Genomic DNA, 19001 nt, shown 5'->3' with positions numbered 1-19001 from the left:
TGGATCTATGCTTGGAATTTCTAAAATCATTATGCATACTTCTTGGGCAAAGTAACGGGTGCTTTTACCTCAAAACGAAGTACAAATCTGACTCCTAATTGAAAACTTGGAGATGTTCAGAAAACAACCTCCCCTTTCTCTTTTTACATGGATTTTCTTTCCAGAATTACAGAGAGAGAGTGTGAAAGAAAGACAGTTGGCATGGGTAGAACAATTTGCTCATTTGATCTTGTTCCAGGGGTACCTCTGAAAAATACTTAGTGGTCTGGCATTCACACAATTTTCTTAGACCCTTCTTGGACATCTCTTGGACATCTTTTCAGTTCTGTAAAGCGTGTGTTATGAGAGGCTTTAGGGATTTTCAAGATTTTTTTTTCACTTACCCTGTGTCCACATAATTTAGCGATTGGCCGGTGTGTTTTATAATCTTGAATACCACTCTCCAGATACCAGAAATGATGCTGGGGGTGGGAGTGCAGATTCAGAGATGGTGTACCTGAGCTGCGGTTCGACTGAGCTCCACTGCAATGTCCCCTCCAGTGTTCCCAAGACCGATCACTAAGACGCGTTTGTCCTGAAAGCCTGTTGGGATCTTGTACTCTTGACTGTGCAGGATCTGGCCTTTAAACTTATGGATTCCTGAAGGGACAGAGGGATCAGAAATATCTAGAGTTGTAACTCCTTCGTTGGCAGGCACAGGGTCTGTGGGAAAAGGCAAGTCCCAGAAATATGGCAGCCCTTTGTTCTTGCTCCCAATTGCAGGCAGTAGAACCAGCATATCATCCCCTATCCCACTGGATGCTGTAAGCTCAGATACTGATTTAGTATAACATGCCTTGTTAAAAACATAGGAGAACTTATATTTCATGCGTGTTCCGTTTTAAAGCAATTACTTAGGGAAATCAAGCTTACTGCAGACAATAATAAGAAACATCTCATGCATGACCTGAACATCCTAGACAAGAAGTAGTCTGTTGATGCATGTTATTTTACCCAATAGATATATTCTATCAGAATGTGATTTATGTATATAACATGTTTACAAATTGAATTAAGAAATTTTCTTTTTTACAAAAAGAAATTGTGTGGCATGTTCTCATGTAAATAAAGTAATTATTCTTGTGATTTAGGCTTGTTACTTCATGCTTATTTTACTTTGTGTCTTATTATATGCTTAATGTCTTATTATACTGTATGCTTATTTATACTTTATTCTTTTGTTATTTATATTTGTATTTCTGACTGATCTTTCAAGCTCCTAACACTCTGTCAATGGAAGTATCACTATTACGATATTGATATACTATATATGAAAAGGGCTACCAAATATTTTTCCTCTTGATTTTTTTTTTGGTAATTATCTCCTTGGCATATATAACAGACATAAACCATGGATTCATATAAACTAGGAATGGTAGTAACAGTGGAAGCAGAGCTATTTACAGTGGTGGCTGTGTCACTGGCAAAGTCCATTAACAATTCCCTGGAAATAAAAGTAGAAACTGGGTAATAAAGTCTAACCTTTTTCTTTTCCTTTGTACTTAGTCTAGTTTCACCTGCTCATAGGATACCATGTGAAGAGGCCTTGTACCCAGCATTTCAGACCAGAGTTCCTAGTGTGAAATGGCTGTGCCTGACACTTCAGCTCAGCAGACCATGTGCAGAAGTGCATTCAGGAAATGCCTCTGAATCTATACTACCACCCACCCTGAGTCATTGGGAGGGAGTGCCAGATAGATGAAGAATGATGGGGCCAGGGGGCTGCTAAGCTGGCACACCAATTGACCCCTAGGAGCCCCAGCTAATATTGGACATGGGGGGAAAGCCTGTTGAATTCTTAGTTGACACTCATGCCACTTACTCAGTTCTGAACACCAGATCAGGTAAACTCAGTCACAAGAGTTGTAAAATTATGGGGGTCTCAGGGAAGGTCCAAGAACGAGCATTCATAGAACCATCAGAATGTAAACTGGACAAACATAGGCTCACCCATTCCTTCCTGCATGTTCCCGAGTGCCCCGTACCTCTGCTAGGAAGAGATATCTTGGGAGCTACTATACACCTAATGGGAGACAAATTGGAGACTGGTGTCCCCTTAGACAAAGGGCACAAGATGATAATGTTAATGGCTGAGGACAAACCTCCCCAGACAGAGCAAGTTGATCTCCCTGGAATAAATGCCAAGGTCTGGGCCCAGGGATGGATGGGATGAGCTGTAGGAGCCAGTCCCATGATAGTCCATCTAAAATCTGTACATACATGGCCCAATAGAAAACAGTACCCACTCTGCTGGGAGGTCTTGTTGGGAACTGCCTGTGTCACAGGGCCTAACTGACCAGGGCCTTATTAGACCATGTCAGTCAGCCTGTAATACCTCCATTCCCCCTGTAAAGAAACCCAATGGGAAATACCAGATGGTACAGGACCTCAGGGCAGTCAATGAAGCCACTGAAGATATACACCCAGTAGTGTCTAATCCTACACCCTGCTGGCAGCTCTACTGTCCACCAGGACCTGGGACTCTGTATCAGATTTAAAAGATGTCTTCCTCTGTATTCCATTAACCACAGAGCCACAAGAAAGTTTTGCTTTTGCGTGGCAGGACCCAAACATGCAACAAAAACAACAATACTGCTGGACAGTCCTGCCTCAAGGGTTCAAAAATTCTCCCACCATCTTTGGGGAAACTTTAGCTAAAGACCTAAAAGATCTACATCTGGAGGAGGGAACCCTCCTCAAGTATGTAGACGAAATTCTGATTGCCAGCCTTACTAAGGAGGCCTCTGACAAAAATACTATAACCACCCTGAACAACCTAGCAGATAAAGGATATACGGTATCCAAGAAAAAGGTTCAAACACCACAAACTAGGGTGACCTACCTAGGCTTCGTTCTCACAGAAGGCAAGAGAAGCATACCCCAGGAAAGGAAAGAAGTCATTTGCTGCCTCACCCCTCCTGAAACTAAAAGACCGCTTAGGGGTTTCCTGGGGATGGCCAGGTTTTGCCACATCTGGATCCCTAACTATGGTTTAATAGCTGGGACTCTGTATGAAAAGTTGAAAAGAAAAGATAATGATCCTTTTGAATGGAATTCAGAATGTGAAGGGGCCTTTGAAGAACTGAAAAAGCAGTTACTTCAGACTCCTCTCCTGGCCCTCCAAAATTTAGCTAAACCCTTTGACCTTTATATTCATAAAAGAAAGGGAATCGCCCTTGGGGTATTAGCTCAAAAAATGGGACCCCTTACTCAGGTGGTTGCTTATTTCTCCAAACAATTAGATCAAACTACTAAGGGATGGCCTTCTTGTCTAACAGCAATAGCAGTTACTACAACCCTGCTAAAGGAGGCTGAAAAGTTAACATTTGGTCAGCCAATCACTATACGGACTCCACACCGGGTTCAGGCTTCAGTTAAGTTGTAAGGGAACAGAATGGCTAACCTCCAGAAAGTCGATTCAAGTTCAGGCTATGCCTTTAGACAACCCAGTTGTTACCATAAAAAAACTGTCACAGGCTAAATCCTGCTACCCTGCTACCCACAGAAATAGGGCCCTTGGAGCATGATTATATAGAAGCCATAGACACGATCTATTCCAGTCGCCTTGACCTAGGAAGTGACCTCTCCCAAACACTGAAGAGGAATGATTCACAGATGGGAGCAGTTTTATGAGAGAAGGAAAAAGGCTGGCAGGATAGGCAGTGACCTCCCAGACCTAAGTCATAGAAGCAAGAAGCCTACCCCCAGGGACTTCTGTCCAAAAGGCCTAGTTGATAGTCTTCACCTGAGTCTTAGACAGGGAAGATTTTACACAGATATTTACACAGATTCCCAGGATATGCCATCCTTCACACACAGGGCTACCTGGAAGGAAAGAAGTATGCCTGCTGTGGAGAATAAACAGGTGAAACATGGCTTAAAAATACTGAAGCTCTTAGAAGCAGTACAGCTTCCAAAAAAGGTGAGTGATTCATTGTAGGGGTCACCAAGAGAAGGATGCAGAGGTAATAAAGGGAAATGACAAGGCCAATGCAACTGCTGAAAGGGCAGCCCTAGAACCAGTAACTTGGCAACTACCCCTCATACCTCAAAGGCCAGATCCATCCAATTGTTCCTCAATCTGCACAGAGGAAGAATTAAACAGAGCCTGAAAATGGGGCTTCGACAGAGATCTAGGAGGCCATGGGTGGCTAGTTAGTGAACACGGGCAATACTTCTTCACCCAAACTGCAGCTTGTCAAGCCATCAGGGAGGCTCATCAAGGAACTCACTACAGGTATATAATTGGCTAGTTGAGGTCATGGTAACTCCTGGCATGAAAAGTATAATCAGTCGGATAGTTGAGACATGCCCCATCTGCACAGTGAACAACTCCAACACCAGACCCCCTAGAGGCCCCCAGGTGAGGCCCATTCAGACCAGAGGGACATATCCTGGGGAAGATTAGCAGACATTTTACTGGCATGGCGAGAGTACCTGGCAATTTCAGGTATCTCTTGGTGCTAGTAGACTCTTTTTCTGGGTGTATAGAAACGTTACTAAAAGAAATAATTCCCAGGTTTGGGCTTCCAGGGTCCCTACAAAGTAATAATGGTCCAGCATTTGTGTCTCAAGTGATGAAGGGGATAACGGGCACTGTGGGTGGACTTTGCACTCAGCCTAGAGACCTCAGTTGTTGGGGAGAGTAGAAAGCTCCAATCAGACTTTGAAATGGGCCTTAGCCAAGCTATGTCCAGAAACTCAAGAAGACTGGATGAAGTTGCTTCCAGTTGCCCTGCTCCGCATGTGATTAGCCCCAAGGGATAAGTGAAAGTTAAGTGCATTTGAACTCATCTATGGTACAGCCACTACCCGAGCCCAGAGAAGGGACGCCTTAACTTGAAATGGAACAACTCAAGTGTGCCCTCCAGGGAGGAGAAACTATGAAAGCTTTCATGGAATATGGTAACCAGGTGCTGCCTGCATCCACCAACCTGGCCCTCCACCCATTCTGGCCAGGAGACTGGAGACACCTAAAAACCTGGAAAACCAGCAGCCTGCAAGACCAGCTCAGTCCTAAGAGGAACGGACCCCACTCGGTGACCCTAACCACCTACTCTGCCCTGACGTTGCAGGGATCGCTCTGTGGGCACATCACCCTTGAGTGAAGAGGACCCTAAACGCTACCTCTGGAGAGACAACCTGGGGCCATGGACCCCCCCTGACTCATGTGAACCTCTCTCTGACCTGAAGCTTTTCTTCCAAAAAAACAACAAAGTGTGACCAGGGATACTTAGGCCACTGCAGTGAGCCTCCATATCAGGGCACGTTTGCCTACAGGCAAAAGACCTAGATACCTGCATTTTTAGGAAAAACTTGCTCTTGCTAATATTTGGACCATGTATCTTAAATTATCTGGTGTCCTTTGTCTCCAAAGGGTTAGATAAATGATGGTAGCTCAGCAATACGAACAGTTAGTGTTGAGGCCTGGTGACCATCAAACGCATCTAAAAGGCATCTGGGAAGAAGTCTGGTCCTCTTCCAGGGGGGTACAAAAGATGGACCTGCGCCCCCTAGCGCCCCTCAAGAATGAGGAGAAGGACAAAAGAGAGGAGGGATTTGTCACCAGCAGAGCCTAGTCTGGGTAATAAGATAAAGTTTAACCTTTTTGTCTTTTCCTTTGTGCTTAGTCTAGTGTCACTTGCTCACAGGGTTCTGCGTGCAGAGGCCTCGCTTCTGGCCCTTCAGACCTGAGTTCCTAGTGTGAAACGGCTGCGCTGATGCCTCAGCTCAGGGGAGTGTGCAGAAGCGCAGTACGTGACCCTCAGTTGAAGGTGGTGGCGGTGATGGGCTGTGTGCAGAGTCTCTGGGTCCAAACTTCGATCTGGAGTGTGAGCCTGTGCCTGTCTCTGCCCCCTCCCTGCTGACAGAACCCTGCAAAGCAGCCCCACCACGTCCTGGGGGTCGCCTGCTCTAGAGCCAGGTCTCGCACCTGTCCACTCTCTGATCAAAGAATAAAGCTTTCCTCTGCTTCTGAACCAAATTTGGCCTCTTGGCTCGAACAGCACCGGGCAGGAGGACCCTCGTTGGGGACCAGCTCGAAAGGGTCGGTGGTAACAGCTTCAGCAATGAGAGGTGGCAGAGGAAATAAACAGCGATGGGGCCAGCCACCTTCAGACCCTGTGACCTGTGAGATGAAGCACTGACAATGAATCGGAAAGGGAGGCGCTTCACTTTAGAGGGTTCCTCAGCCTCTCACCCCAATGCTTCAAGTACTTTTGCAATTTTAATGTAAAAAGATGAAACTGTCTCCTGGAACCTATCATTCTCCTACCAGACAGTCACTGATTCATTCATTTACTCAATAACATTTATTGAAGAGCTACTATGTATAACACAATGTTTTAATAGGAGTCTTTGCCTGCTGAGGCCCCCGAAGCTGAAAACTAAATGCACTAAATATGGCAACAAATAGTTGCCACATTCCTAGGGAGGTGCTAAACCCACTAGGCAGAATTTGCAAAGAAGGTGTATGCAGACCGGTTTTGTGATCCTTTGCCTCTCACTTTCAGGGATTGAAGTCAAAGTGGCCAGAGGTTGGAAATTGGAGACTTTCAGGAAAGGATTTTAAAGTGCTGTTGCATTTTTTGTCTCCTTGACACGAAGCAATATTCAAGGGGCTTCTGGGAGACCCCTGCGAGACCTCGACCCTTGGAGTCTATGGAGCACAGAGACTGGTGTGTGACCCACGCTTGAAAGGCTGTGACTGGAACTGCCTGCAAGGCGTGACTGCACCAGTAGCAAGTTTTTCATCTACTACTGCTGACAGTGTGGAATACATGTCTCATGTGGACCAGATGAAAGCCATGTAGGAGAGAGCCTGTCTGATGCCAATTTAAAGGCACTTTGCACAAGGTAGCCATCTGGACTGGCAACGAGACCTTAATAGATAGTCTATGGAAATGACCTGGGGAGGAGCTAGGGTTTAGGGACTTGTAAAGTGGCCAGTCTGAGAGTGCTTGGTCTGTAGCAACAGGGGCTGCACGGAACGATCCCTAGTCATGGGGCGTCTCTCTGGAGGAGAGCCTAGGAAAGCACCCCCCAAAGCATGGATCTTAAACACCCCCAAGGCCTGAGAGAACTAGCACCTGGTTGGTGCCAGTGAAGAAAGACTTTTCCTGCCCCCTTACTTCTTCTTGTCCTTGCCCTGACTCCAATTCTGGAAGGGCCAGAGACTGCAGCTGGTGAGTGAAAGGTTTGGAGGAGCAACTGGCAGAGGAAGAGAGCAGCCAAGCGCACCATCTCTTCTCACTGCTGCTGTCAGCACAAAGCAGGAGCCGGCTGGGGGAGGGGAGAAGCTTCATCATTACAGGTAATTGCCAGTTTTTACTATTACACGAGACAGAACATTTCAGCTATAAAAATGAGAAGTTGGGGGACTTCCCTGGCAGTCCGGACAGTGGTTAGGACTCTCTGCTTCCACTGCAGGGGGCACGGGTTCCATCCCTGGTCAGGGAACTAAGATCCTACATGCTGCATGGCATGGCCAAAAAAAAAAAAAAAAAAAGATGACAGAGGGGGACTTTTCATTATTTGAGAGTGAGCAGAAAAGCGGTGGGAATGGCCTGAAATTGCAACCAAGGGCAGGAGAAGGACAAGCCCCACAGATGAGACCTGCAGGGACATTACAAGAAAAAGTACAGTTGGTTAATAACTCTATATTACATGACCTGCACTTTCAACATTGTATAGCCCAAGGTACTGTTTCAGGTTTTAGGTTTAGGAGATGTGAGAATAAAAGGCAGTCTCTACCCTTAAAGAGTTCATCCTCGAGTGAGAAATAGGTAATCAGACAAGAGCTAACTAACGCTTATTCAGACCTTACTAGCAAGTCCTAGACATTCTTCTAAGGATTTTATACATATTAATTAATTTAAACCTCACAACAACCCCATAGGGTGAACAATATTATGATGCAATTTTACTAATGCTGAGAGTGGAGGCACAGAGAGATTAAGCAACTTGCCCAAGCCCATACAGTAAGTAGCAGAGCCAGACGGGAAGTCAGGTCATCTGACTCTGGGCTCAGCTGTCAAGCATGATACTATGCTGCCCCCCAAAACAGGAGGTGTTACGATGCCTTCAGTGGGGCATCAGCCTAGACTGAGTCAAGGAAGTCATCCTGGAGGAGGTGATTTTTTTTTTTTCCAAAGAATGACATTAGAAAGATGATTAGGAATTTGAAAAGCGAAGCCCTAAGAGGGTTTCAAGAAGGGGGAAGAACACGTGCCTCGAATGCATTAGAGAGTGGGGCTTCAACCTATTCACTGAGGTTTGGCTGGAGAGAAGCTTCCTGAGGGCTCAACCTTGGTTCATAGATTTTGTATGTAGCTAACACAATGCTTTTCAAATAATAGGTTCTCCATAATTGCATATTTGAGCAGGGGACCCAAGAAAAAGTATGGAATGCATAGGTAGTTCTGAATCAATGATACGTCAATAATGCCTTGCCCCCTCCCCTGCCCCAAAGGAATCTATTTGGTAAATCAAAACTACTAATTCAGAAAAAAAAAAACGGTCTGCTAGGAGGCACAGGGCCTAGTTTGCCTTGTCAGCAAATATCTCTGGAATAGTTTGCTATTGTGGTTTCTTCATCTTATACTTATTCCCCTACTGTTATGTGTTGAAAAATGCTTAGCAACTACCTTAGGAGAAGGAAGACCAGAAGCTTGAAGTCCATGCACAACGCTCACAGAGTTTAAGAACATTTGTTAATAATTGATCAAATATAATTAGGCATTTGCGACCACTAATCTGTAACTAATGATTACAACTGATGTGTGTTTAGAGAGTCACGTTTACACAACTTCTTGGTGTGGGAGAGAGAAGAATCAAGAGGGGTGACCTGCAGAACTGCACTTTGTGCCACCCATCCCGTGATTCCTGTATGGGCTCTGGGGGGATCCAGCACTGAGATGGAATGGCTGCTGAGGCTTATAACTGGGGTTATAACTTAACTAAGAGGGAGAAATACTTCTTCGTCTGGGGGACGCATCTGCTTCTTAGGAAGCAGGTTCTTCCAAGCAATTCTCAGCTGGTGGATAATAGCTTACTAAAGGTCACGATTCATAACAGTAGTAGCTATTGTTTATAGAGTGCTTACTGTGTGCTCTGTACTATACTAAGTATTTTACATGATGATCTCATTTAATCCTCATCACTACTCTGAGATGGGAACTTATATTTCCACTTTGCTGAGGCTTAGAGAGGTTATGTTCATCCAAGATTAAGCAACTAGCACAGGGTCTGGATCCAGAGCTTTGTTCATAACCATTATGCTAAATGCTACTTATCCAGGGCCATTGCCTGCAGGGAACTGTAGCAGACCAGAACTTCTGGAAAGTTTACATCGTATCCACTCACCAAGATACCTCACTCTGGAAACACAGAGGAAATTGGGATTATCTGTACTGCTGTCCCCCATAACGGATTCTTCTAAAGTCTGGTCATAAACCAAGACCCCCTCAGGGGGAGCCTCTAAAATCTACGTGTGTGGGTTTCTTCCTTCTCCAATATCTGGGTTTTAGGGCAAAAGAAAGCGGCACCTCAATATTTCTACTACAGTTATTCCTCCCCCACCTCCCTGAGGTCATTAAAGTATGTAGAAATGTCTGCTCTCAAGATGATCCAAAACTATGTTGCTACTCTATGTTTAGCCAGTCTCTTTCCTTGGGCCCACTTCTGCCAGTCTGGACACTTCATGCTGCCACAAAGATCATCACCTCTCAGCCCCTGATTGCTCTTCTGCAGCAGTGTTCTTTAGTTATAGTCGCAGTGGGACTGAAGGTAGTTAGGAGTAAAGGATTAGCCACCTCAAACCTGACAAGACACTTAATTCCCAAAGCATCTCTTATTTGACACTTGTGACACATTTCCTCATAGAAACATTGTTATAGAGGCAGTTATATATTCCTTTGGTACTATGTGATTATGTATTTAGCCCATAGACTAGCAGCAAGCCTGAAGCTGACCCACCATTTACAATATTGCTTCTTTGTAAAATTATGTACTGAATTCTCCCTTGGTCCCTAACACATTTTGAAAATAGAATATTTTGTTAATTTGAGATTACGTTTTAAGATTTATATTTCATTTTTTATTGTCTAAGGTTTGCAGACTTTCTTCTTCACATCTTCGTTTCTTAAAGGTTCTTTTAATTCCTAAAAGAAGTTTCAAAACTTCATACTCAATTGCCTTTAGGGCCACTTATGAGTAACGGAAGAAGAGTAGCTTCACTACATTTTAGTAATCCTCACTTGACTTCAAAAGATGGAGATTTGCCAATTGTGAGTATATTAAAAAGAATGTGCCATTGGATCCAAAGCATTTCCAAAGGGGAATTTCTAAAACTCCTTTGTGTGGATAGCCCTGCTTTAAGAGGTGGATGGATTATTATTGTGATGACTATTTTGAAGGGTGACAATATTTCTTTGTATGTATAATTTCTGGTCTATTTCTTAAAAAAAATCCTGTCAAGTTTCCTTGTATTCTCACTTCCTTTAAGTTATTGAATTACAGGTCACTCCTGATTCAAATGACCTGTAATTTAATGACGAAATTCAAAGCCTATATTTTTTCATGACCGATCTGATAGTTTTGAGCCTTCTGTGATCACTGAGCTTGAATCAGACAGGCATGATAAAACTTAAATGATAACGTCAGCATTTATATTAATAAGTAAATAATAAAATCTGACACCTCTATAGTGTTTTATAACTTTCAAAGTTATTTTGTACATATTATTTCTGAGGGTAAACATAAAGTTGTCTATAATCACGAGGAAGTATTTCCAATTACAAATCAGTAACTTCTAGAAGAACCCAGAAGAGTAGGCATGGTTTTAGGCAGAAATGACTCACCAGGAAATGACTCCAAAGGTAAACGGGGATTCAGGAAGTGTCCAGTGCAAACCATGACAGCATCAAAGATAGCTCTGTCCAGCTCCCCCTCTGTCTCTGTGACAACATCCCACTGACCAGTTTCGGAGAAGTCAGGACGCTTTGTTACGCTGCACACTGTGGTCTGAAAGCAAAAGACAAACACTCGCTTTCCATCAGTCATCTTGGGACCTCATAAAATGACCGTACGGTAACCATGTCTGTTATTTCAAGTGGGCCAAGTCAGTCCCACGATAGGAGGTCTGTTAACATTGGCTTATCTTTTCCCTAGAGAAGTTAAATAACTTGTGCCAAGTCTCAAAAGTGGTCATATAGATTAGGACCCAAAACATCTGAATGCCTTCACTGCAAGGAAGAAACATTCAGTTTTTATTCCTGGTGAGAAGGAGATGAATTAAAACACCGAATGTTGAAAAAATTTAGGAAAATGAGTTTTGACCCATTCTAATATCTGTGGTTCAGACTTCTAGTCATTTCTTCCCAATGGGTTTCATGAACTAAATCCATTTTTCCTTTCCTCTCAAAAACATTCTAAATTTTATTCTGAATGAGAGTCTGGATTTAGAGGAAGAACCAGCAAATTCAGTATTTTAGTGACTTATTTGAGTAAAACATGACCAGCAGGATTATTATCTGCCTTATTCATATAGAGAGAAAGTCAAGAAGAAGTTTACTTAAGTATCCCATTTCCATCAGATTGGTGAATGGGCCAGCCCCTACTCATTAACCTTCCATAACCCAAGGTATCTTACTCTAAACCGAATGTATTTCAGAAGGTCAAAGTGCTCAGCAAACTCTTGGAGGTAGTCCCAAAATTTTTCTTGCTTCATGAAATTGGGATAATCTTCTTGGAAGGGGAAGTCGCTGTAACATGACATTTCTTTGCAGACGTTTGTCACTAATGACTTGTAGACCCTGGTCATCCCATCTTCAGAAGTTTCCTGTGGTGAAAGCACAGTTAGCTTGATGGGGTGGTGGGGGGATAGGAGGAAGAGAACAGAGACCATCAGCAGTTAGCGTTCCACTTGTAATTCCAAAGAGTTCCTGGAAAAGTTAGCATTGGGTCCCCATGCTATAGTTATCAGAAATCATTGGTGGGGTTGGAATTGTTAAATACGATATCTTTCTCAATCTACAAAGAAGCTAACAACATTTAATAGGGCTCTCCAAGAATGACACTGCCCTTAAAATATTCCATGAACACAGGCCCACGGTCTATCTTGCTTATCTTCTTCTTCCCTTGCCATGATTATTCCGTCCACTCATGCTCTGCACCTCTTCCTCTTGCCTTTGTTTAAGGAACTCCTCACTAATTTTTCTATTTATTGTCTATGGATATTTTCAACCGCTCTCTTTTTATTGGCTCCTTCCCATCCACACTTAAAATACTGAAGACTCAAATTTTCAAAACAAAACAAAACTCCCTTTCAACCTGTATCCCCTTCCAGCCTTGTCTCTCTCTGTCTTATCTCAGTCGTCATGAAAGAATCATCACATACTGGCAGCCTGTGTTTTCTCCTGGACTCCTCAACTTGTTGTCTTGTCTCGATCTCTGTCACTCAAAAACAAAACAACAAAACAAAAAGATCTATATTAAAGGCACCGGTGAACTTCTCGTGGCCGAAGTTTTCTTCTTCAAGTCTCTTCCTTCACCATCATGTTCTCTAAGAAGCCTTCCATGACCCAACAGATCTTCACAAGGTAGCTATTGTGCCCTGCCCCAGCACACTGTACTTTGAGCACAGAACCAATCACACTGCATTGTAGTGATCTGTTTACTGTTTCTGTTCCCCACCAGACAGTAAGGAGGGCTGGGTCCTTGTCCATCTTGTTTCCCATAGGTCCTGGTAGAGGGACAACACGAGTACTTGTTGAATGGATGAAAATGAATACTACAATTGCATTTTTGAAAAAAAAAGTATTTGTATGACTGGAAAAAATTACATCAAAATTTTGTTAGTGCTGCTGACTCATGAGAATTGATATTATATTTAATTTGTATTTTTCTTTTGTTTAACTCAGTACTGTTTTCTAAAATTAATCTGTATCACTTTACAATAGGAGAAGGAAACCAAACGAACCATGGGGTCAAACAGCAGACCTAATACTTTCTTCCACATTGACATTTGGTGGCTTGAAGAGGCCCATAGTACACCAGAAAAAAATTATTTTTCCCCAGTATGCTATAATCCTAGGGTTGTGATCATTTACATGTATTTGCTTATTCTGTTTTCTTCACCATCCATCAAAGACTGGCAAATGCTGCCTACTCCAAGAAGGCTTCCCTCATTCATACCAGTTTGAAGCACCCTCCCCAACCTTGAGCTCCCACTAAAGGCTGCTCTTCTCTCCCCAACCAAAGCATTTAGTACTTGGGCCTCCCATCTTCTGACACCTTATACCCTACCACTGGGGCAGGTCCCTTTATTCCCTCTGAAGGCCCTGCTATTCCCAGTAACCAGGACCAATTTTGGCCAGAGGCAGGGGGTATTTAGTCATTTCCAGCCCCACTTCCTGATGCTCAAGTCACCTAATAGCTGGCCTAGCCTTGAGCATACCCCACTAGGCTGCATATTACACTCCTAAGAAGGGTGGATTAGTGCCTGTGTTCTTTTTCTTCTGATAATGTGAAAAATACCCCCTAGACCTTTCAAGGTCTGGATTCTTGCCTCACCCTTGCCAATTCTCTTCCCAAAGACCTGAACAATGCCTGGGCGCTGGGGCTCCACTCCCTGATGCCAACTTCTGTCCTTCCTAAAGTGTCATCTGCTCCATATTCACCAATGCCATTCAGCTACCCAATGTGACACGCTGCTACTTTGTCTTACAATGTCCCTGCTCCAGAAATCATTGTAACTTCCAATACTATGTTTGTGTATTAGACTTAACTCTTTCTTCCTCTCTCCTCCAACTGTCTCTTGTCCCTACCCTGCCAGTTGTCCAAGTTCATCCTATCAGACTGCATCCTGCCTGGGGTCAGCACAACACCATAACAAACTTGTGCTGCTGCAGTGAGCTGCTCCCGTAATGATCACCAAGGTAGGCTAAAGCGACCATGCCTCGGCAGGGACAAAGCAAACGGCCAGATTATGATTGGTGGAAGTGGGAGGGTATGAACTACGCACGGTAAACTTCCACAGTCCCCCGATGTCATTACTTCTTTCAAAGCAGGTAGGCTCCAGGTCTTCATCCAAGCAGCATTTGATGGAGGACAGGCCACTCACACCAGCTCCAATCACTGCAACTCGCTTGGCCATGGTGTGTTCTGTATGAGATAGGTTGAGCAGAGCATCTTTATATGACAAAGCTAGAAGGGAACCCTTGTCATAGGAGTCAACTTTTACAGTGATCCTTTCATCTTTGAGCTGAGGCAGAATCACATTTTGTTTAAAGATGAGGACTCTGAAATCATACTGGTTTGGTTTGAATCCTCGCTTCATTTATTTACAGTATGACCTTAGGCTAGTTGTTTATCCTCTCTGTGCCTCAGTTTTCTCATCAGCACAATGGGAGTGGAAATAATAATACCAATTTAAAATATTTGTTATGAAATTAAATGACTGAGATATGTTGGAAGGGTGATAGAAGTGTGTCTGCTACATAGTAAGTGCTCAATTAAATTTTGCTCTTATTATTAGCTAGTGTAGCCAGGACCTTGATCCCCTTAAGACTTTAGATCCTCTCAGTATTAAAAGGACTCTTTGCTAACACCTAGTCCCTCTGAAATGCTAGGAATTGCAACAAGCAAAAATGTTAGTTTTTATTCAAAGCTTCTAAAGTTCTAAAGAATAGCTAGTCATGGACCATGTTCTGCCAGCAAAAAAGATATTACATGCATTTAGGGGAGGTTCTTAACTTTGCACAGAGAAAGGTTGACTCACCATAATACAGAACTGTGGTCATATGGTCATATGGAAATGGGGATGCCATGTTGTCAGGAAAGATTGGAGGAAGTGTGAATGTGTCATGGGGATTTATAACCAGTTTTTCTTGATTTTATGTTTTGGGCTTCTGCAAACATCAACATAGCTTTTGCTTTGATCAGATGGGCTAACCACCGAGTTGATTTCAGCAAATCAGGTTTATGTCACACGGAAGACTTTGAAGTGTCAGGTGTCCTCACTCTCAAGTGCTACCTTTCCCTCAACCCTCGTGGCCAGTCTGAGAAACACACAAAGAGTAGTTGAGACCTCAAAGTATTTGCTTTATAAAATATACTTAACTGATTTGACTTTGCCTATGAAGACAAGGTACTTTTTGAGGAGAGGTCTTGCTGTATAACTCTTATGTGACTTTTGTAGTGTCATGACACTTACCATAGTGGTGTTTGCCTTGAGGAACCTAGGGAGAACATATTTATTGAGCCCTGAATACCAGTAAATGGGAAAACATATAGCATCATCACTGAACACGACTTAAGGCCACTCTGCTAATAAGAGGTTGAGTCTGGAGAGACTTTGGGTATCTGAGTATGAGCCTGGATGTGCACATCTCATTGGTCTGAAAGCCTGAAGTGTCCTGTGATTCCTGCTACTAAGCCTCTTCCCTCACCTGAGCTCAGGTTTGCTGCCACACCTTCTGGTTGGGCTTGGGGGATTTTGTCCTTTTGGTTTTGTAGTTTGCCTCCTAGCCAGATCAGAACCCCCAGGCACAAAACCAAAGTGAAGTTACTGACTTTACAGAGGGCAGAAGACGACTGCTGAGCCCTTGGACCCTTCGGACTCACCTGGTTCCAGAGGAGGATCTAGGCAGGGACTTGCAACAAGGATCAGAGGGATTTCTCAGAGCTGCCTGTTTCCAAATCTTACCTGCCACTCTACCCTTTGTAAGGTTGAGACCTTCATGCCTGGCTTCATTATTTATAGCAAAATTTACACTTTTCCCCCTGAGACTTTTTGTTTATTTAGAAGTCTCTTTTGATTTGGAAGAGTTGGGCAGGCTGCAATAAGAATGGACTTTGGAGGCAGCAGAACTGGGTTTGAACTCTGTCTCTGCCACTGACTAGGCATGTGACCCCAAACAACCCGCTTACACACCTTAAGATTTACTGTTTGCAAATAAGAAAAATAGCCATATTGAAGGATTGTTTGGGTCTTAAACAGTGATAATAATTACACAGAACTGCCTAGCACCAAATATTTACTCAGCATTCATTTCCCACCTCCCTAACTGACTCCCTCCTTTCCTCTCTTCCCGGAAAAGACAGCTCATGCAGATAAAAATTATCAACAAGTTTGGAAACATATAGGCAAACATACCTATGACTTCCTTTGGATTGAGTAAAAGGTTTAGGTGGCTTTTAATCAGAAATAAATGGCCTCCACCAATAAGAACACTTAAACTTCCAGGGCACTAGGTAGAGGTCTGGAATTGGCAGATCCCTCTGTGCTGTGTTTTTGCAATAATAATATGAAAGAAATAGTTGTTAATTGATCTGGTTAAAATGCAAAATGTGCTGCAGTGAATAGACTGGCAGCAAATTAATTCACTCAACAGATGCACCCTGTGTACCTCTAAGGGCAGGTACTGAGCCAAGCGTGGGGACCCCCAAGATGATTAAGAGCCAGTGACTTAAATAATAGTAATAAATATAGACCCAGTGACTGTCCACAGGAAGATGCCACTATATGGAGAGAGGCTGACACACATGATATCATGTGGTACGTCCTGTAATAGCAGTGTGCTCTGGGTACAAATGCTTGTAGACACTCTTGGGCTGCTTAGCTATGCCTGGAGATCTAGTTAGAGACACATAGTAGGCTGTATTTTTCCTGGGCAAAAACACCTTGTCCTTTACAGACTGACTTAGAGACTGTTTAAGTGCCAAATAATTGGTGTCCAAAGTAGATGTGAATTGAAAGGCAGGAGAGAAGACTGCAGGCTTGAAGGGGCGGGAGGACATAAGGTGTGTTAAGCTCTTTGTAAACTGTAAAGTGGGCTATAAACATAAGGTCCATTGTAGGTCAAAAGGTTGCTGACATTTAGTTCCTTAATCGAAAGAAGCTCTAAACTACTGAACTGGACTTTTTTTTTTTTTTTTTTGCATTACGTGGGCCTTTCACTGTTGTGGCCTCTCCTGTTGCGGAGCACAGGCTCCAGACGCACAGGCTCAGCGGCCATGGCTCACGGGCCCAGCCGCTCCGCGGCATGTGGGATCCTCCCGACCGGGGCACGAACCCGTGTCCCCCGCATCGGCAGGCGGACTCTCAACCACTGCGCCACCAGGGAAGCCCTGAACTGCACTTTTGAACAACATGAAAACCCCATCCCATACCTGACAGACCAGAAAATGCAGGAATCATTTTTGAGACATGGAGAGACTTGGATGATTAGCAAATTATGTAGCTGATTATGATTTATATTAGTTTGGACTTGGATCTATTTATATTTCTTATTATCACTCTACCAGTGCTCTTCCTTTGCTATGGTATTTCCTAGCATAACACTTGTGGAGTATTTTGTGTTTCCCAGTGCCTCACAATTCCATCTCATCCAAAAGATGAAATCAGAAGTGAGCCTGGAATCACAGACAGTCCCATGATTCTGTTATTCTCACCCACACCTTCCTTCAGGGTGGTTTTCCCCTACAACATAACTTTGTTTCCTTAGCACGTTCCTTTGCTTCCTGGTTTTCTCTTATTCTGCTGCTTTAACCCTAATCAAGAGGCTCTCGAAGAAGATCACATTCATTTTTAAGGAGTGTACTCACCAAGGAAAGTATTCATCCTCTGTGAAAGCAGCTTCTGGAAACATTTCCTCATAAAAAAAAAAAAAAAAAAATCCAGGACACTTACCTTGTTGGCATAGAGCAGATATTTTGACAAATTATTTCTCACAGCCCAAAGCCAAAGATAGTGTTTGTCTTAAAAAAAAAAATTCCAAACACAAACTCCTTGTTCTAAAAGAAAAATAAAAAATAAACTAATGCTGACTTTAATCAAAGTACTCTCGGTTTAAAACAAAAACCATCCGTTTTTCCTGTCATGCTAGTGACAGCAGAAAGTATACTCACCGAGGAAAAAAAAGTTGTGTAGGGCACCAGCTTGATACTTCCGTGTTCTCGAAGGAGGGCTAAATGACGAGTTAGAATAAAGCCGTCAGATTCGAAGGCCACTAACGACTTCTGCCCCTTCCCCCACCCTCCTAAACGTCACAGTTCCGACGGAGCCCTAAACTTAAAGGGGAGCACTTGGTAAGCGACTGCTCTTCTCATTGTAGCCTTTAGAGGGCGCCAAGTCACTCCAAACCACGATCCCCAGTGAAACAGACGTTCTACGTACTAAATTCTGACTCTTGAATTAGTCCCTTGAACCATCCTAGGAACTGTCCATAGGAGAAAGTCAATTAGGTGACTATCACGTCATCAAGTTCTCCCAAGTCTAGAGTTCCCTAACCCCAGAAGTGTGATTTCAAAATTCAGAACTTATAAGGAATTTAAGCTGTTTCATCCTTTTGGAAAGGGTTAGCAGAGGGAGCTGGTAAAACCTGTTTGAAAACCTGTTTGAAAAAGCGTAAAATTGGTTTTAGGTATTAGCCTAGGGCTAATATCTCAGAAGAGGAATAATTACAGAAGTAAGCACTGGGAATAATAATAATAGGCAACATCTTTTTTTTTTTTTTCTTCTCCATTGAGTGCTTGGAAACAAGCATAAAATACCGTCTTAAGCTCATTAAACAGTTTCCAGACCAGGGGATCAAATGCAGATGCCCACAGGGGTCATGAAGGTAACCCAAATGAGGGAAGAGGGCCGAGATAAGATCTGACTGGAAAGCACATCCCCCACCTATTAGGTTCAGCTAAATGGTGTAATTTGAGAGCATAAGCCCCAAATTGCAAGGTTTTAGGCTCCTTTCAATAGAAACTGCAAATTCAGATTTTTATATAAAATCTTCTATTGGCAACAAATTAATTTTTCTTTTGAAAAATATTAAGCCCACAGAAAAGTTGAAAGAACAATTTTATTAATGCACACTAATGTATCCTTCACCCATTTCATCAACTAGCAACCACTTAACACATTGAAATTGTCTTCCCCCTCTCTTTCTTTCTCCACACGTACAGAA

General features: G+C 43.2%; 1 protein-coding gene across 1 annotated transcript in view; it reads right to left on the bottom strand.

Annotated features, from left to right (window-relative positions):
* The window catches only part of FMO4 (flavin containing dimethylaniline monoxygenase 4), a 34245-nt gene extending 16164 nt beyond the window's left edge, over nucleotides 1-18081 (bottom strand). Inside the window, 5 exon segments of the mRNA XM_067728623.1 lie at nucleotides 497-639; nucleotides 10899-11061; nucleotides 11690-11878; nucleotides 14063-14202; nucleotides 17950-18081. Of these exon segments, the coding sequence (XP_067584724.1) occupies nucleotides 497-639; nucleotides 10899-11061; nucleotides 11690-11878; nucleotides 14063-14194 (627 nt within the window). The 5' untranslated portion in view covers nucleotides 14195-14202; nucleotides 17950-18081.
* Nucleotides 18082-19001: the final 920 nt, after the last annotated feature.

This window comes from Pseudorca crassidens, chromosome 2, assembly GCF_039906515.1.
Source record: "Pseudorca crassidens isolate mPseCra1 chromosome 2, mPseCra1.hap1, whole genome shotgun sequence".
NCBI lineage: Eukaryota > Metazoa > Chordata > Mammalia > Artiodactyla > Delphinidae > Pseudorca > Pseudorca crassidens.
The sequence above is the reverse complement of the archived record's forward strand: the minus strand, read 5'-3'. Positions and strand labels throughout refer to the sequence as shown.